The sequence below is a fragment of the Lycium ferocissimum genome, unplaced genomic scaffold (assembly GCF_029784015.1).
Source record: "Lycium ferocissimum isolate CSIRO_LF1 unplaced genomic scaffold, AGI_CSIRO_Lferr_CH_V1 ctg638, whole genome shotgun sequence".
NCBI classification, from domain to species: Eukaryota; Viridiplantae; Streptophyta; class Magnoliopsida; order Solanales; family Solanaceae; genus Lycium; species Lycium ferocissimum.
In genome coordinates this window covers 117,445-136,764 of record NW_026726335.1, presented here as the reverse complement: position 1 = coordinate 136,764, position 19,320 = coordinate 117,445, and the positions used below count along the sequence as shown (strand labels likewise).

General features: G+C 32.5%; 2 protein-coding genes and 3 long non-coding RNA genes across 5 annotated transcripts; 3 read left to right on the top strand and 2 right to left on the bottom strand.

The window, feature by feature from the left end:
- Positions 1 to 4,511: 4,511 nt before the first annotated feature.
- On the bottom strand, positions 4,512 to 5,427 carry LOC132045239 (kiwellin-like). The gene has a single exon (XM_059435791.1). The coding sequence runs from the start codon at positions 5,232 to 5,234 to the stop codon at positions 4,596 to 4,598; it is 639 nt and encodes a 212-aa protein (XP_059291774.1). The 5' UTR covers positions 5,235 to 5,427; the 3' UTR covers positions 4,512 to 4,595.
- Positions 5,428 to 7,996: 2,569 nt separating this feature from the next.
- LOC132045255 (kiwellin-like) lies at positions 7,997 to 8,845 on the bottom strand. The gene has a single exon (XM_059435811.1). It carries the CDS (start codon positions 8,760 to 8,762, stop codon positions 8,214 to 8,216), a length of 549 nt encoding a protein of 182 aa, XP_059291794.1. The 5' UTR covers positions 8,763 to 8,845; the 3' UTR covers positions 7,997 to 8,213.
- A 3,684-nt stretch (positions 8,846 to 12,529) lies between these two features.
- LOC132045241 (uncharacterized) lies at positions 12,530 to 14,778 on the top strand. Its single transcript, XR_009412376.1, has 3 exons — positions 12,530 to 12,875; positions 13,869 to 13,950; positions 14,671 to 14,778. It is a non-coding gene; the product is annotated as an uncharacterized LOC132045241 (long non-coding RNA).
- A 966-nt stretch (positions 14,779 to 15,744) lies between these two features.
- LOC132045237 (uncharacterized) lies at positions 15,745 to 16,816 on the top strand. Its single transcript, XR_009412375.1, has 3 exons — positions 15,745 to 15,837; positions 15,972 to 15,997; positions 16,147 to 16,816. It is a non-coding gene; the product is annotated as an uncharacterized LOC132045237 (long non-coding RNA).
- A 611-nt stretch (positions 16,817 to 17,427) lies between these two features.
- On the top strand, positions 17,428 to 18,602 carry LOC132045253 (uncharacterized). The gene is made up of 3 exons (XR_009412386.1): positions 17,428 to 18,068; positions 18,164 to 18,256; positions 18,360 to 18,602. It is a non-coding gene; the product is annotated as an uncharacterized LOC132045253 (long non-coding RNA).
- Positions 18,603 to 19,320: the final 718 nt, after the last annotated feature.

Below are 19,320 nucleotides of genomic sequence, written 5' to 3'. Positions count from 1 at the left end.
TGTTGGGTTAAGTGAAGAAGTTTTATGATTTTGAAGACACATTCAAGAATATGAGCACGTGCGCACTGACTCTGAGGCATATATCACAACAAAAACTGAAAGAAAGAGATATAGGCAATATATGATAAACATTTAAAATTGTGAGAATTTGTCGAATAGATACTTCAACTATTCTCGTAATCAGATAAATCCCTCTAGTCGACGTTAGTGTGCCAGCCCTCACATGTGATTTACAATCGCCATGATTTAAACGAAAAAAATCCCCTACTATGAAAAGCAATGCAGATCGCTCTTTGGAGGTCAACAACAGTTAAATTAAACTAGGATATTTCTTTAGTTAATCGCCAACTCATCCTTGGAAATTACACATAGTATAATTAGTTAGGAATTAATATATCATACTTTATTCTTTAATAGACTTGAACGTCCATCTTATTACATGCATGTAAGATGTCACGCTTATTCAAATTCTGTTATTAATATTAAAGTAGAGGCGAATTCAGGATTTCAAAAGGATGAGCTCACCATTAGCTATGGCGTGTTTTGATTTCTTTTATCTTTGGTTTGTTGCAGCTTAGCGCCTATGGGGTGTTTTGATTTCTTTTATATTTGGTTTGTTGCAGCTTAGTGCATATGGGTTTTTTTTATTTCTTTTATCTTTGGTTTGTTGCAGCTTAGCACCTATGGGATGTTTTGATTCCTTTTATCTTTGGTTTGTTGCAGCTTAGCGCCTATGGGGTTTTTTGATTTCTTTTATTTTTGGTTTGTTGCAGCTTAGGGCCTATGGGGTGTTTTGATTTCTTTTATCTTTGGTTTGTTGCAGCTTAGCGCCTATGGGTTTTTTTGATTTCTATTATCTTTGGTTTGTTGCAGCTTAGCGCCTATGGGGTTTTGTTGCAGCTTAGCGCCTATGGGGTTTTGTTGCAGCTTAGCGCTTATGGGGTTTTTTGATTTCTTTTATCTTTGGTTTGTTGCAGCTTAGCGCCTATGGGGTTTTTTGATTTCTTTTATCTTTGGTTTGTTGCAGCTTAGCGCCTATGGGGTTTTTTGGTTTCTTTTGCCTTTTGGGAGTTGGGTAATTAGAATTAACGGGAAAAAAAAAATTCACTAGATGTAATATAAAAGGAACACGTTTTTTACTTTTGGGTAATTAGAATTATAGAAGAAAAAGGATTTAGAATAATATAAAAAAGAAAGTTAAAAGCGTGTTTTAGAAAATAAAAGCATAAATCGTGTAGGAGCTCGGGTTGAAACCCAAGACCTTGAGGAAATAAACACAACCCCTAACCAGTGCTCCGCTTAGCCTAGTTTGACCATGTGTTCCTTCAGTTAATATTAAATATATTTTTAGAATTATACATATAATATATCTTGTTTAGTCGAGTGACCATGTATTCACGTGACTCAAAATTAATATATAAATTCGTCCCCGTATTAAAGGACATAATAACCTAGACCATGGACCAAGTGATAGGAACAATTGTAACTGTCTACTCATAAAAGAGGTAACTTTTTAGGAATAGTCTCTTTTTTCAAGTTCTAAAAATACGAAACATCTTAGAAATGGCCTTTCAATTTGCACGTATGTGTTTAGGTTTTGTTGAATCCTAATAGAAAATTGCTTGTAAAGAATATATTAGCAATAACTCTTGAAGATAATGATCTTTCACATCTCAAAGCCTTAATGTTTCTGCTTTTCTTTTATTATTTTAACACATAAATTGAGATAGAAGAAGTACATTTGTTAGCAATGTATCATAATTTAATCTTTAAGAGACTTGAACGTCCATATCAATATATATTATAAAGTTAGGTATAGATAAGGTGATGTGACACCTCTCTATGACCACCATTCATATTTATCTTTTTTCTCTTTTTTTTGCCCATTTTCTAATTTTTCTTGATTATTTTATATTAAGAACTCATCTCTATAACTCACGCCTCTCCATCTTCATAACTTTTGTTCTTAATTAATTAATAATATTCATAACTCACATTAAATCTACATCTATATAATTCTGAAAATTAGATATGTTCTCTTCCTTTCTACAAGAAGATTGTAACCGTTGGTTGGAAACAAAAAAAAAAAAAAAAAGAGAGAGAGAGAGAGAGTTAAATATTCATAATTTGTAATAGAAATAATGGTTGCAATTAATTATAATTAAAATAATTAAGAGGTATGACATGAAACTAACGGCTGCAATTATAATAATGGAGAGATGTGAGGCAATGAAAAGTTATGAGGGCAACAAACATTTGGTTATATATTAGATGAGAATTGCAAAGAATCAATTGAATGGCCATAAGTTTTCGAATGGCCATAAGTTTTCTTCACACAGTTGTTGAGATATGTTGAATGATTAGCAAATCTCTCTCTTTATTCTTTTCCTTTAATTTACTCTAGTGATAGATTTTAATTTAGATTAAATAATATTGATATGATATGTATATATTCGATTTAATTTCTTCAAACAAATGATATGATTAAATTGTACATGATTCTTTTGCGTCTCGCCTCTATAGAGTATTAAATTTAACCATGCGAGGATTTGTGGCATGCTATATAACTTCACTATCGGTTTGAAGAAAATCTTTCTTTTATATTTAGAACATTCAGGCGGCCATGAATGGATAGCTAATTTATATGTGTGAGCACCTTATACTTGACCTGCCATAATTCAAAAGGTATGATATTTGGTTGTAAATTTTTATTCTTGTGAAAGATTTTTTGTTTCTGAATATTCGCAAGATATAGCAAGGGCTACAGTAAATATTCCTTCTTTCTTAAGTTTATGTTGGTAAGTTTTGTGTCATTGAGATGTTGTTAAATTTTTTAGGGTAGTGTATAACATGTGTGTCACCTGGTATTTGTAACTTTATGTCAAATCTATATATATTAGGAGTATAAAGTTAGGCAAAATAAGAGTGATATAACCCCTCTGTTTCGCCAACATTCACATTTATTTATTTTTCTGATTTTTTTTTGCCTTTTTCTCCTAAATTTTCAGATTAACTAACTCATTTTTAAAAATTTATAAGTGAATAAATACATTACTTAATTAAATAAGGAGAAGACGTTTAGGAGAAATTGTAACTATTTGGCTCCGGTCTCTTCCCCAAAATTGTATCGACGTAAAAGTTAGTAATAGACTATTAGTTATGTCATGAAATAATGTCTAAAATAGATCTCATCAAAACATAACTGCCAGACTTTTAATCTTCCAGTATAATTGCAATTTATTACTTATATAAATATCCCTCCATGGACATTTTATGGCATCAAACCTTCTTCATTTTCCGAATATTCTCTATGTGACTTTTTCTGGATCTAAGGTTGTTCTACATATGCATAAAATGGTTCTGTCACGCCAGGTATGTGGATTCTCTCATTCCCAAGGAAATATTTCACAATTAATATTGTAACATATTGTGCTTAATTCTCAAGTGTTTGACCATACTCTAATTCTTTTTTCTATTATTTCTCCCTTTTTTCCGTTAACTAATTCTTCATCTTACAGGAAAGAAGGACAAGAAAATTAAAAAACTACATGAGGAATTACAATTGGAAGAAATTAAAGAGTAACGATTTTAAAGTCCAGCCAATTGCAAAACCGCTTTTTAGTTCCTAACAAAAGGACATAGTGTGACTCGATCATTGTGGTAGGAATGGAAAAGCAAGAAGCAGAGTTTAGTTTAGCAGAAGAGAATTATATTACTGAACTTTCTAAGGTTAATTTGACATACACATGTACACTTAAGGTGGCCAAGGAAGTTAGCATCATAAGATGGCATAAGAAAAAACTTGAAGTGACTAAGTCTTTTTTTTAGATACCAAATCTTAGGTTTATGTTAGCTTTTGATAATGGCTAAAATCATTTTACTTTTATAACAGACATAAAACGTAAATAGTATAGCTTTAATTTTACTTTTCATTAGTTTATGAAAATTTAATAGTTTTGCATAATACCTTTGGGTTGGAGTAGTAACTTGTATCAATGTGTGTTCTGGTTTTGACTGATTACTTAAAGATACTTTTAGTTTTTCCAAAATCAAATTGTTAATTATCTTGAATATTTGAGTGTGAAGAAAGGGATTATTTCTTAAATTTAACAAGGTTTTTGACGATAGTGCAAGAGCGATTGCTCGCTTTTGACATTTTTCTATTTTTTCATTAATATGTTATGTTACAAAAGCTCAAAAAATCGCTTTTTTTAATGCTAAAACAACTGAACAGTTATTTATTTTAATTCTCTTCACTATGCTCAAATACCAACCGCTTCCTAAGCAGTTTCCATTCTAAAAAATTTTAAGTCCACATATTTATTTTTGTGATTTATATAAACAAAACATACAAAGCTATTTTTATATCGGAGATGAGAGCTATTTACATATATAGTCGAATCACGAAGATATATATATATATATATATATAGAGAGATTAATTTTTCTCTCATAAAAATTTATAAATATAACTATTGAGCAATATTTTGATTTTCGTCTCTAACCGCGCAAAGCGCGGATAAATTCACTAGTTATTACATATAAGATGTCACGCTTATCCAAATTACATTATGAAAATTAAAGCACATAATAACCTAGACCATGGACCAAGTGATAGGAGCTATTCCCTCATTTGAATCCAACTCTAAAGCATTCCACACAGCAATAGAACCATCAACTATGTTATTTTTACATGGACTCTGATAATCATGTTCTTCATCACAACCAGTAGTAGAATCACATTCATCCACAACTTTGGCCGTTGTAGTCTTATCATTAGCCTGAATACGTATCATTTTTCCACACCTTGAACGTCCCGCAAACCATCCAGTAGACAACGCGACTACGCTTTCGTTATTGTCATAATATTTCCCTTCACATGCCCCTGGACCACCCCCGTCTCCGCCGTCACTGAAATCATTGAGGGTAAGGTTAGCAGGTGTAGAGGCGGAGACGGGTGGTGAGCAACGGTATACAGGGTGTATACCGTTGCAATTGACCGTGCCAGATGGCTCGCACGTATCGGTTGTAGGAGAAGGGACGGAAGGAGGGTTATTTTTGCAAATGTTGGTTTCAGCGTTAGGGTCATCGTTACATTTTCCGTTTATGCAAATTAATTGACCGTCACAATCATCCCAGGTTTTACAAGGACCGTTGCATTGGGAAATGGCGTTAGAAGAAGAAATGGAAATTGTGAAAATAATACAAAGAGAAAGAAAGGCTAGATTAGCCATGGTAGCTACTTTTGTAATATTGAGAAGGTTAATGAGTAAGAAAGTGTTGATGGGTGAAGGAAACTGTCCAAATGGGCGAATATATATAGGCAGTAAATATTGATGATGAGAAATTTTTATTTGTTCTTTTTGTGAGCCGTGATGTTCGATTAGTAGAGTTGTAGACGTGTCAAATAGGTTGATTGTGTTGAATTTGAACACAATCCCGGCCTTTACGCAGCTGTAAGCGTGGAGACACACATATAATCATATATGATCTGTTAGGCATCACAAAAAATAAAAACAAAAGCGCGTCAAGTTCTCTTGTGAAAAATAAAAATATTTGCTGAAATGAGTATAAAACACCCCATCTATATCAAGTCATCCAAATTTAACACAGATAACCAAGTTAAATTCAGTGCAAGAATAATAGTACTAGAGCAGATAAACAGGTGTTTAGAAATTCAAGTGAGACACTAAGCAATGACAATGAAACTGCCCAATAATTCAGAAGAGAGTCCAGTCAATAGTCATCTTACGCAATTTGCTTGGAATTCAATGCACACGCTATAGTCAAGGACCATCAGGAAGCTTGTAAATTCCACATGTGATGATGTTATTGAATTTAAGGCCGCTGCATTAAGACTAGTTAGCTACAACTGCTATTGATTACTTTAGCAGGGGGTCTAGGCAAAAAGAAATGCATTACTTCAGGGGACTCACAAGGAAGAAACTAGTTTCCTCTGCCTCTGCCGAAAGGCGGAAGAAAGAGCAGGATTATTAAAGAATGGAAGTGCAGTGTTGAAGGAGCTTCTTGCTTTATGCGGGTACGAAAATAATGGGGATATGGACGGATAATTATTTTGGTTTGAGAGGGTACACGCGTTCTTTTCCCAAAATAAAAGTCAAGCCCACAATCTAATAGAATTAAGTGACGGACTATTTATGACGTACAAACTACAATTATTACGAGTTTTTGACGTAATTTATACTAATATAAACAATTTATGAAAAAGTTTTAAAACGGTTTTATACTTCCTTTACAAAATTTTGACGGATTCTTCCGTTGCGAATATTGGTTTTTCTCATAGTGGCATTTGGACCTTTTTTGGAAAATAACACTTGACAATATTTTTAGAGAAAATATTTATGCAGAAGAAAACATGTTTTAATTTGATATACTTGTATGAGATTTTTTTAGTGGAGAGAATTTTTCAAGAAGTGCCTTAAGTGCCCTCTTCTACCAAAAAATAAATTTAAAAAAAAAAAAAAAAAAAAAAAAAACATTGAAAGAAATTAAAATCTGAAAATGTGGAACAAAACAATTTGTACGTGTGCTTCTTTTACAAAACTGAGAATTCTACTTATTAAAAGACACTACAAGAATGAAGACCTCCATTCGGTTGAACTTGTAAAAAATAAGACAAATTGTTAACAGACCATCAGGCGGTTATCGGCTCCATCGAGGAGCAAGTATCAATTGTATCCGCGATATCTTGTATCGATTGAAATCACGCGAAAGGGCTGTGGCGCTTGCTTTTTTGCTTCTCACATCTTATGGGAGATTTACATAAGTGGACTTCATAGGGGCTAGTCTTTAATCTTTAGACAAGTTAAGTTTAGCACAAATAATCTCAATTTGATTTAATGAACATTAGTTGGACGAAAATGCCCTTTTCATTCCTAAACAGCTGCAAAATTCTTTCCAATTTTTGTACTGAATTTGAAGTTCGCCCATAGGCAAGCAAGGTCAAAAGTTCAAAACCACGTACCGGCCACTCTTGTAAATCACCCAGCATTTTCTGTCATTGTTGTCTTATGGTGTTTCAGTATTCATAATATACTTTTTAATCAAGGTAATTTTCCACGTAAAGATTTATGTATTCTTTACGTTATTATGCATTATCTTACTCGCAGTAACTAGTTTGAAACACGATAAGAACCAGTTCCGTCAGCTAGTTTTGTAGTTTAACATAAACTTTATGAACTCAAGAAAATTAGGTACGACACAAATCACCCCCTCTTAAATCGTAGGGATGTGTAAAACAATAGACCAACTAATATATATCCTGAAGAGTTTGGCTGGTGTCTGTCTTGTATTAAATCTTGTTTGACTTGCTGCCAACATTATCATGTTGAGATGTTTGTGCCAATACATATGATATGTGCGCGTATGGTGGTTTTTTATGCTAGGTTTGTAAATATTGAACCTGTTAGTAAAAACATAAATCTACAGACCATTATTGCAAAGGAACCACTGTATTTTTGTGTATTATCATAAACAATTTCTTGATTGTATAACGTTTTGTCTATATGATATATATTGTATGTGATGAAAACAGACATTTCATAGAATAATACATTGAAAAGCAGGCATGCCATATCGGACATGTTCCAAACTGTCCAAACAGCTTGCCTTTGTTAAGAATCCTACAAGACGTTGGATTCCAACTGGACTGAAGCTGATATGTTAGACCTACAGTTGCAGTATCCATGTTTGATTACATTACTATGTTCATTGTACTCTGCAAGTTGTCGAAATTAATACAAACGGGTTTTGAATTTGTTTCTCTCTTGTTCAAAATGGTATCAAAGCAGACACAGTTTCTGTAGAGTCTCACAGCCACCGTTATAAAAAAAAAAAAAAAAAATCCGTGTGCTTGACCCATGAAAAAGAACTAGGCACGCACGTAATTAAAGGAGCATGTTAAGAATGTGATTAAGTAAAATATGTGCTCTCTTTAACAACTTAAGACTTTATATGAGATGGTTACACACTTCAATATAGAAGATGAATATTTTGAAACTTCAATGGGTACTCGGACATATTGCTTTGCTCCTTGGAAATCACACATACAAATTAATTAGGAATATTTCATAGCCAATTCTTGATGTACTAGATCTAGTGTCCATCTTATTACATGATGACACAATCATTCAACGTATGCTATTACAACAAGAAACATGCAAAATAATTAAACCACAGAATAATATTATTTCTTAGGCCATGGACCAAGTAATAGGAACTCTACCATCATCTGTGTTTAACTCCAATGCTGTCCACACAGCAATGGAACCATCAACCACATCATTTTTACAACCATCCTTTGTATCGCATTCATCCACAACCTTAGCCGTTACAATCTTCCCATTACTATTTGCCCTAATACTTATCATTTTCCCACACCTCGAACCACCAGCATACCAGCTAGTAGACAACGCCACTATTTTTTCACTATTATCATGATATTGTTCATCACATTCTGATGGACCACCCCCATCTCCGCCTTCACTGAAGTCGTTGAGGGTAAGGTGACCGGGCGTTGAGCCAGTAGGACCCGGAGGAGAAGGAGAGCTTCCTCCTCCTCCGCCTCCACAAGTATTGGTTCCAACATCAGGGTCATCGTTGCATTTTCCCTTTATACATATTAGTTTCCCCGAACAATCGTTCAAGGAGTTGCATGGGCCGTTGCATGAAGAAATGGCGTTAGAAGAAGAGATGAAAATTGTGAAGATGCAAAGAGAAAGAAGGACAAGCTTATTGGACATATTGGTAAAGTAGCTATATTTGTAAGAGGGTCAAGTTTTAATTATGAATAAGGAAGTGTTGATGGGTGAAGAAGACTCTGCATATGCACGATATTTATAGGCAGCAACCCAGTGGAATGCAGTATTTTAGTGTATTAGTCAAAGTAACGCATTTTGACTAATAGGTGTATGTAGAATAATAAAACCAAAAAAGCAAAGGTGGGATAGAAGAAAATATTGAATAATTAGGCATGGTAAACCCCGTAAATGGCGGTCCATTTTATTTAAAAAGACCAAAAACCTATAGGGGTGGAAGATTCATTTAATTTGTTTTATTCAAAGTTCCCTCTAGTTCACGCAATATTATTTGCTAAAATAACTATGTCTAATAGGGGACGCGACATAACGCAACTTGCTCGCGTGCTTACTATTTTCTTGTTTCTTTTCGTCCTTATGAGTTATGGGTCTTGCTTATGTTGGTAATAATTGAATTGAGTCATTCGATAAATAATGACTCACAAGTAGTAGTATTTATACATTCTTAGATAATTTAATAAGTACGTGGAATATAATAATTTGTAAAATAATCTTCTTCTTTTTTTTAAATTTAATTTATGTTATGTTATTGTTATAAATAACCTATATATGTATGATATGCAAGAAAATTTTAAATTATCACGATAGGCAGTTTTGATATTTGTGGAATAAACAAGTTATAGATATTTGTATAGGTATAAATTATCTCATTAGACATGAGAAAAAAGTAAAATGAAAAATTTAAAATTAATTTTTTAAACTATTAAATTACCATTCTTTTTTGTATTAACTAGAAAGGATAGTGCATCACACATGCATATTTTTTCGTCACAACTTTCGGCTAATCGTGGACAATTTTCATTACGATACTTACCAAATGTTGATGGATATTTGTATGTATAAATTATCTCATTAGACATGAGAAAAATTACAGTAATATTTAAAAATTTTATGTGTTTAAATTAATATTTGAAACTATTAAACATATATTCTTTTTTGTATCTAGAAAGGATAGTGCATTATTTTTTTCGTCACAACTTTCGCTAATCGTGGACAATTTTCATTACGATACTTACCAAATGTTGATGGCTGTTAATTTAATGAAGGACGTGCATGCATGCACGGCTTGTGTATATTAATAGAGCTAAGCTTGTACTATAAATCCGGTAATGGACAAAGAAGTTGATATATCTCTACTATTTTAGAAGTGGGAGTTGGAGGACCAACACGGAAGAACACAGAGGGGCAGGGGTATAAAGGTAAAAAAAAATAATATTAGAGGACAATTTTGTCATTGCATCTTCCATTCCTTTCTCCGGAAAATTCTAAGTTAAAAGATACCCAATTTAAATTGTGAATTATATGGCTATATTAAATTATCTACAATTTTATACTTGCAATTCGGGGTTCCTAGCAATTTGGGTTTAGTCCAATTTTTCAATTTTATGAAGAGAAAGAAAGAATGGGCAACACCAATTTAAGAAATTGGGTTTTTTCCCTTTGTCCATGATTTTCCTGTATATGTTAGATATATTAAAAATTTCATTGATTTTACTAAATAGCACTCTTTTTAAGTTCAATCAGTTAGTTTGATGTCATTAGCTTACTAATTCAACTGGTTATGATTAAAAATTTCTGTTTTCCTACCTTAAAGTACTGATAGCTTCTATATATGCAGGAAAATCTTTTCCTTAAAAAGTTGTAGTTGTCGGTATGGTAGCTTAAGATTTTTATTAGAAGGTCTTTGTTTCTAAAGATGATTGCTTTCTTGCTTAAGATTTGAATCGTGGTTGCTTTGCAATTCGACGTATTTTTCAATTCATAACCTGTTAAGTGTGTATGCTGATGTTGCTTCTTTATTAATCTATTAGTCAGGACTTTTAGTTTTGTTGTCGACCTGCAATTCAGGCCTGTATGTTTTCCTTAAAAAGTTGTAGTTGTCGGTATGGCAGCTTAAGATTTTTATTAGAAGATCTTTGTTTCTAAAGATGATTGCTTTCTTGCTATTATTGGTGAAATTATTGTTCTCTTTTTAATTCAAGTATATTTTCTATGTTTAGTCCATTTCACTTCTAAAAGAATCCTAAAAACAGAAAAAGATAATGCAGAATAGCTACTGCCTATTGGCAGAATAATAGCAGTGCATCCAGGAAGTTCTGGCACACTCACTTTGTTTTAAGGTTTCGCGTTTGAGCAGTTTCGTGAAAGTTTATTGTAAATGGAAATTGGCTTGGCAACAACCAAATTAGAAATGAAATATCTAATTTCAAACGTGCAAATGGAGTGGCTTAGCTACTGTGGCGTACATATGTCAGGGATAAACATTGTTAAACGTCTTTCAAGATGTAATTTAATATTTCCTGCAATATGCAGTTTTGACTGTAAATTAGTAGTCTTTTGTAAAAGCTGCAAGTCTGAGAAATGATATTTTTTTAGTACTATAAGTATTCTTCTTGTACGTGTTGCTTGGTATTAAGTTTATGTATGTTCTTTCTTCCGACCAGTTTTTTCCGATATTAAATTATTTATTTTATCGGAAGAATTATTGTCTACAACAATATATGAAAGTTTACTCTTTGCTCAAGAATGCGTATAGTTCCTGGAGTTACAACGAGCTTCTCCTTAGACCAATTATCTGCTATGGGTTCTGCTTTGAGTATTCAACATCCTTGAGAATAGTGTATGTAAAGATTAATGGCATATGCAGATGAATCTATTTATTACATGTTTTCACCTCTCAAGGTTGATGTTTTTTTATAATGATAATTGCTTAAGAATGTTAGTCATCTAGTTTTACTTTCATGTAGACCATGTGTTGTACGAGCAGCCACAACCAAGTTTATATAATTGTGTTAAAGCAATATTATTTACAGATCCCATTAATCTATAAAATTAACTTAATGAAAGTATAAACTGCTTCAAACAGGAATGAGTGAAAGCAAAGATAATGTGAATTCACTGCAGCACACTCAAAGGAATGTCGACCAACAAAAGAACACAATTCCCAATAAGGTTGTGTTTGCTATGACTATAAACAAGGCTCAAGGTCAAACGTTAGATTTTGTTGGAATCTGTTGCGTGAACCAGTTTTTTCACATGGTCAACTTTATGTTCTTTATCTCGACAAAAAAGTTCGAGAAAATGTAAAAGTATTAATACGTCCACCCATCGTGGAAGACACAGATGATCATTCTACATACAATGTAGTTTATACAGAAGTCATAAAAAAGGCATTCTCATGATACCTTAAAAAGAACAAACATCGTAAGTAAATCCTCTGTACATGCACATTGTCAAATTCCGAAATTAATTTTGTTGATCTATTTTTTGGTATAATTCCTCTTAAAATATTTAGTTTATAGTCTATTTAGAACATCAAATTTGAAGGATTAATTTTAAGCCTTTTTGATTGCAGTGATGCATATAGACTTGCTTGATTTATTTCTCTACAGTAAAAACATATGGTTTCGATTCTGTTACACAACCATGATCACAACTGAGCAGCTCTTCCGTAATTAATTCAGGTTTAAAAATCTCTTGTTCTCTATTTTTGTATACTATTTTTTTTTTTAGTATGTGTTTCTGGATTTATCTTAATTTGTGTAATTCTCTATATTTGAAATTTCTTTTTACAAGGTTTATTAGATATATTTTTTGCAGTCACTTTGCTGAAAATCAGAGATAAACATAGATCAAACAATAACTTCGTTTATCATTTGGGATCAGCGAAAGGTTGTGCTTACCCACAGCGGAAGATACAGGTGATCATTCTACATATAATATAGTATATGAGGAAATCATTCGAAAAGCATTCTCATGAATTGCTAATTGAAGTGTACAATGTTTCCTCATTCAGTTTTTCCTGATTGAACGTAACGTCTAAGATTTAAGAGATCTTCACTTTAGGATCCCACAATACGATATTGAAATGTTTTAATCTTCTTCTTCTTTAATACATACATGTGCTTGTCTCGCTGACTGAATTATTACCATTTCTAGAAGTCGGATTGCTTATCTTTGTTCTGTTTGTATTGACAGTTAAATAGGGATGGATGACGCAGAGATATAGTATGTGACAATAGAACTGGAATGCTAAAGGTTAGTTCTTACTTGCTTACTTTTATGTTTCCGAAAGATGGATTTATAATAGTTAACCACAAGTGTCCTCTGCTCTCCAAAAATGTCTTGAATATCTGAATGTAAAGTCACTTTCATGTATTAGTTGGAGATGTAAGATTTTGCAATGCCAAAGTAAACAGTATTTTGCTTCTTTATTTTCCCTTGGAGCGGATTTAGTTTTAAATTAAATAAGCTTCGCCAAGAAATATGAAGGATTGCCCTACCTACTGCACTAGCTATTGAATCTCCTTTGTAAAGATTTATACCTAGGTGTGATATTTTAAATTTTTTAAATTTCCTTACTTAAAATTCTGATTTCGACACTCAATAAGATGGCAAAAGAATTTTGAAAGTATTTAAGAAAGAAAGACAAGAAAAAAAGAGAAGAAGAAACTCACTTCACGCAATTCCTAGAATTACATTATTAGCAGGTGTTACATAAAACGCATGAAATAGGCCTAATTAAGAAGGACAAGTAAATGAACCGTAAATGGTGTGATTAGAACATCACTAACAGTGAGGTTACTTTTGCAGTAAAAAGGTTCAAAATCTGGAATCCGTTGATCATATTTAGGTGCTTAACACAACATACAATTTTAAAAGTATTAGCGTGCCCTCTTCATGCACCTCTTGATTGATCAGAAACTTGAAAAAGATTGTAAGAATATCCGAGCGCTCTTCTCTCCTTTTTATATTTCATCTCATGTATCTGTATTTTCATAGTTGATTGGTGTTTACTTGCTATTGAAAGTAATTTAAAACTTCCCAAATGCTGCTAATTTGTTCACATATCCTGATATTTTGAGAATAGCAAGAGTGACTGCTGAGCTGGTTACTTTTTTGAGAGCATTTATTCTCTTAGTCCCATCATCTTCAGAAAGAATGGGGAATCTTCCTTAGATGTTGTATTTCTCGCTCTATTTTTCTTTTTCTGTATTTTCAGAATTTTTTGTTTCCCGATATTCACATTAGGGGGAGATTTTTCATCTAGCCAATTGATTACCTTAACTGAAGTCTGCAGGCTTCACCAAATGCAGAGGACGAGATTTTATAGGTCAACATTTTCTTCTCAGCGTTCCTCTCTGTTATTCTCTACTATCTTTTGTAAGCTTCGTTTTAACAAATTATGTGATAGCTTTAGATTTAGACGGAAGCTATGACGATTTGAATAGAAGAATTGTAAACCTTTTCCTATTTTATTTGTAAGGGGAAAACTGAAATTACTCCTACAATTATCCCTTTATCTTTTGGAGGTAAAAACACATTAAAAATGGTTGCTATAACTTTCGAAAATAAAATAAATAATAGTAAAACTTCACGTAACTAATTACAAACTAAATGTCTTTATACAAAGAATTTCCCAATGTCAATATATAAATATCACGCTACAATAAAATATACAGAATTTCAGTAACAAAATTGCGTAATACTAAGTCATTTTCCGATACGAGCCTATGTGCAAACTAAGAAATGGCTTTGTCAAGAAATCTAAAGAACTAGATCATATTAGGTCTATTCTAACTTTTCAATTTGGATAAACATGGTTTTTCTGCACCTATTTTCAGTTGATTCTTATTAGCTAAGACTGAATTATTGCTGGAATATTTGAACTTGAATATAATGCAAATTTAATGGTGTGATGATCTATATTATCCAAGATACATCTAGACCAGATGAACTCTACTTTCCCATATATAGAATTTCAAATTTCAAATTTAGCTTCACTACAGACTGTGATTGCAGTTGAAGAACTGAAAATATGCTAATTTGATAGATTATGATTAGAAAGCAGAGGTTGGATCCGGAATGATAGAGCGTAGAAGTTCCATCATCAAATCACAGACTCTTTTGTCCAGTGCCACATAAACCGACCATTAAAAAACATAACTGTACATTATTTAAAAAATATTTACAGAATCATAGCAGCATTAATTAAATTTCATTCCATGACAACTAATTTCAACAACACCATAACTTATTCCTAAATCAAAGGAATCCACCAGGAGAGAATCACGTATAACTCCCCAAGCTTTTCTATCCTATTTTTTAGCTCAATAATTTTATCTTATAAATCAATTTCTCAAACATAATTTACACCTAAATAGAAGGGATAGTTGTATTCTAAAAAAGTTAAATGTGCATTTAGGTAATCAACTGAAGAAGTTCAACAAATCGAAGACAAAAGAAGGTAAAATATTATATTTAATATGTACAACATAAATATACCATGAATATGTATGTGTAAAATTTATATACAATGAGTATAATATTTTATACGAAAATATACTATAGATATATAATAAATTCATATTTATATAACATATATACAAGAGTTAAAACAAATTCTACTAAAAATATAAAATGAATCATTATTTATTCTAGAAATCTACCATGAATATGCATTATTTTTAGTATAATATTTTATATGAAAATATACTACAGATATATAATAATTTAAATTTATAGAGCATATAAACAAGAGTTATAACAAATTTATACTAAAAATATAACATGAATCATTATTTACTCTAAAAATCTACAATGAATATGCAATTGTTATCCTTCACTAAAATCACCCTCAATTTTAATCCTAAAGCATATGGACGTAGTGGTTTCGAGGGGGAGAGAAAGAAGAGAGAGAAAGTGAATTTGAGGGTGAAAGAAAAAGTCATTTTAAAGGCTATACACAATTGAATTTTGGAGTTATAGTGATGAGAGAGAAAGCATAATAGAGTATATATTTAAGGACAAAATTAATCCCTTAATTTATGGTGCTATTTTTGAAGAACTTTAAAAGTTATGCTATTTGTGTGCCTAACTTTAAAAGCTTGACCTACCGTGTAATTTTCTCTTAAAAATTCTACATATGAAGATGGGCCCAGGTCTCATTCGGTTCCATCCCATTTTCTTTGAGTGATTCAAAGTGTCCCTTCCTCTTCTGGTAAGCTTCTCAGTACACTCTTTCAATTTCTCCGGTGTTTCTACAGATTGCGGTGATAAAAAATCTTTGTTGTTTTTTCATTTCCAGTACTTTGGTTGGTGTATGGTAGATTTTTTTTTTTTTTTTTTTGGCAGTTTATTGTAGGATTTTTTACTTGCATGTTCCTAATTTGGATGGATTTGCTCATGGATGTTTGGAAATTGGTTTGTCCCTTCTTATTCTTCTGGCCTTTTTTTAATGAGAACTACTATATTATTTTTTTGTAAAACATTTACTGTCACTATTATTGTAAAGTTATATCTTTGGCAGACACATGGCACCTGACACACCTGATTGAACTTGCAAAGTTCAAATTGTGGACATGAGTCGCGAGCGAGAAAGCCCTGAGAATAGAATCATATTCCAAAATCTGGTTTTGGAAGATGAAGAGGTAATTTCATCGATAGTCTGAACAATTTCGATAACAATTGAACATTGTTTTCTTCAATCCTTCTTAGGCATTTTAAGTGTATATAAGAGGTGTTCCCTACTTTGGGAACTACATGAATGGATGAGGAAACTAAAAAGGCAGCATATGAGGTGTAGTTCTGCTAATCAATTCCAAAATTTTACTATTGTCAAGTAAATAATGTTTACTGAGTTATACTCGGCATTCAGCACATAGACATAGTGTTTACTTTGTTCCACTGGCAGAGGAGAAGTACCAAGGTTGCAGGAAATGAAATCAACAAAAATGAAAGAAGCTCCAATGAGAAAGAGGTTGGATTTGGAGCTAATTTGCAGGAAGAGACATTTGGTTATTGAGATTTGAGACACAAAGTTGATCTATTTTCCTGTGGAAAGTATAGAAACTGGTACTTCTGTAGAAATTGAAGATGATATGGCTTTAGTTCTTATAGGTATTTGGCAATTTCTGATGTTAAAAAGGTTGGAATGCAATGTGTTGTGATATATAGGGAGCTTGTAATTATACTGTCTATATATATTCTTGCAAGAAGTGTTGAAGATGTCTTAACTTTAAGCCAGTAAAAAATACTATGAAATAGCAAGATTGTTTTTTATATTCTGGAACATTCTCCTATTTCTTCCATTCAAATTAGCCAGAAGACTCACAACGGTATAATTCTCAGCACTTACTCCCTTTCTGCCCACTCTCTGAAATCCCCAACTGTAATTGTCTACTCTACAGTTCTTAGTAACTTCCATGAGATATAAAACATTGAACACGAAGATCCCAAATGTGGGCAAGAAACCTACAATAAAAGATACTTACCAACTTATGTCTTCTGACTTAAGGTCTAAAACTTACACGTAGATCTAAAACTTAAGGTCACTTCCATTATCTTATCTAACTTGTTTTGGAGATACATGCCACAACTAAGCAAGAATATACAACTGTGTTTGAGATACATGCCAACGCCAATAGATTGTAAATTGTATGAAAAACGAAGGAAAACTTATCCTAACTCACCATAGCCATTTGTAGCCACAATGGCAAGTGTTGTACCCAGCATCTAGCCCAACCAAACATCTAGCACATTAAATTGCACAATGTTCTAAATTTCTTTAACATTTGCACCTGAAAATTTCATGAGTGAAAAGGTGAAATATTGGTGGTTTTCTATATGATCTTGCTGAAATTAATTCTCATTACCACCACTCTTTTATGTCATGCGTTTGATCTTGAATTCGCATTAGGCCTGCTTTAGCAACCTAAAATGAAGAATACCATGCTTTGAATTTTTTTTTTTATTTTTTTTTTTTAAATTTAAGAGTGAGAATACTATGACTAATCCAAAAGAATATAATAAAATAATATAGGACTATCAAGAAGTTACCATTTTGCTGAGAATTCCCTTGAAATTCATGTGAGTTACATTATTTTAGTTGCTGAGCAATTGACTTTTGGCTTGACGTCACTTTATGGGAAACAATAAATCTATAAGAATGTGTGGGAGGAAATTAGGATGCAGCAGTTGATTCATAAAACTCACCCTTTCCAAGGGCCACCAGAAACACTAATGGAAATTTGGTGTAATTTCTAACATATTTCTCTTTTCTTGCAACTTATATTTCCCTAATCATGTTTTTTGTGGTTTTGCAGGAAATGATTTGAGTTGTAAGGAGATAGGTGCAAGTGTCGGTCCTGTACAATATGGAAAAGTTGCTACCCTCTTGCATATAGCAATTTTACTTGGTTGCTCCTAACAATGGATGGAGTATAGATCTTGGTAATGTTTGATATACTGCCTTGACTCTCTTAATAATTGACCTTGAAAGTGAAAATTGACTGAGTTAACTTAGTTCTTCTACATTTTTCCGTCAGAGCTCTATATCACTTAGCAACCTATGTTAGCACCTTTCTTCCGTTGCATGTCATGGGGAAAGTTTAGAGTTATACTTGCTCTTTTGAATCATGGTGAAATTTGCATCTTTCTATCTAACTTGCGACTTGCAATAAGTTCTCTTGAGACTTTCACTCCTTTTACCGATATATTAATTATCGGTGTAACACCTTATAGGTAATATTGAGGGAGTTGAAATGGAGTCTATAAAGGCATAAGAATAAGCCGGCCAGCTACAATGCCAGTCCATTTAACTTGCTAATTTTTTGCGTATTCAAATCGGGGAATCTAATAGGGAGTACCGAGCATTCCAGCCCACTGCCCTTCATTACCTACTATGAGAAGATTGGCAAAATTGCCAAGGATGAGACAGTCTTCTTAACAACTGTTCTGCTTCATCAATTGGAGTGGTAGAGTACACTTTTCTAAGGGAAGCTACATTAGCTAAATTTCACCTGGTTAGTTTTCGCACTACATATCTATTGTTTCCTCAATTGTTGGGAATGAAATTACACAAGGTGATTTAGGCATAGATGGACTCTTACCCTCTGTTTAGATGGCTGCTTCCCATGGTTCATTAATATACAGTATGGTATAGTACAATATAGTGTTGTATTGTATTATACTGTATTAATGAACACAATGTTTCAATAGACTATATCGTTTGTTGTGGTTTAATAACATTTGTATTGTTTGTATTGTTCAGTTACTGTAGTTACATACAGTAACTATGTAGCAAAATGCTCTCAGAGAAAGTTAAAGTTATGGTATCAGTACCATAAGAATATGTTAGATGGTTACGTTTTATATTTAAGGGTGTTTGAAATGCGGATTCCTGTCGTAGTTTAGTCGCTCCTATCGGATCCAAATGTGAAAGGACTCCTTTTGTCCATATAAGAAATGCTACTACGTGCGTAAGAAAAAGATTAGCTAACTGTATATGTTGATACTATGTTAATTGAAGTTTGATTGTGAAATTCATAAGAAATTTGCACTTAAACTAAATCCAATTCTAGGATGAATAAAGTGGTTTAAATAAAAATGGATATAGACTTTGGTATGTAATGTCGGTCTTTTTCCGACTTAAATGGTGCATATATCAGTTTTCACCAAATTTTATTTTTGTTAACTTCTAATC

Excerpts from the sequence above, each read along its gene's own strand:
- LOC132045239 (XM_059435791.1), bottom strand. The coding sequence starts at position 5,234 with ATGGCTAATCTAGCCTTTCTTTCTCTTTGTATTATTTTCACAATTTCC.
- LOC132045255 (XM_059435811.1), bottom strand. The coding sequence starts at position 8,762 with ATGTCCAATAAGCTTGTCCTTCTTTCTCTTTGCATCTTCACAATTTTC.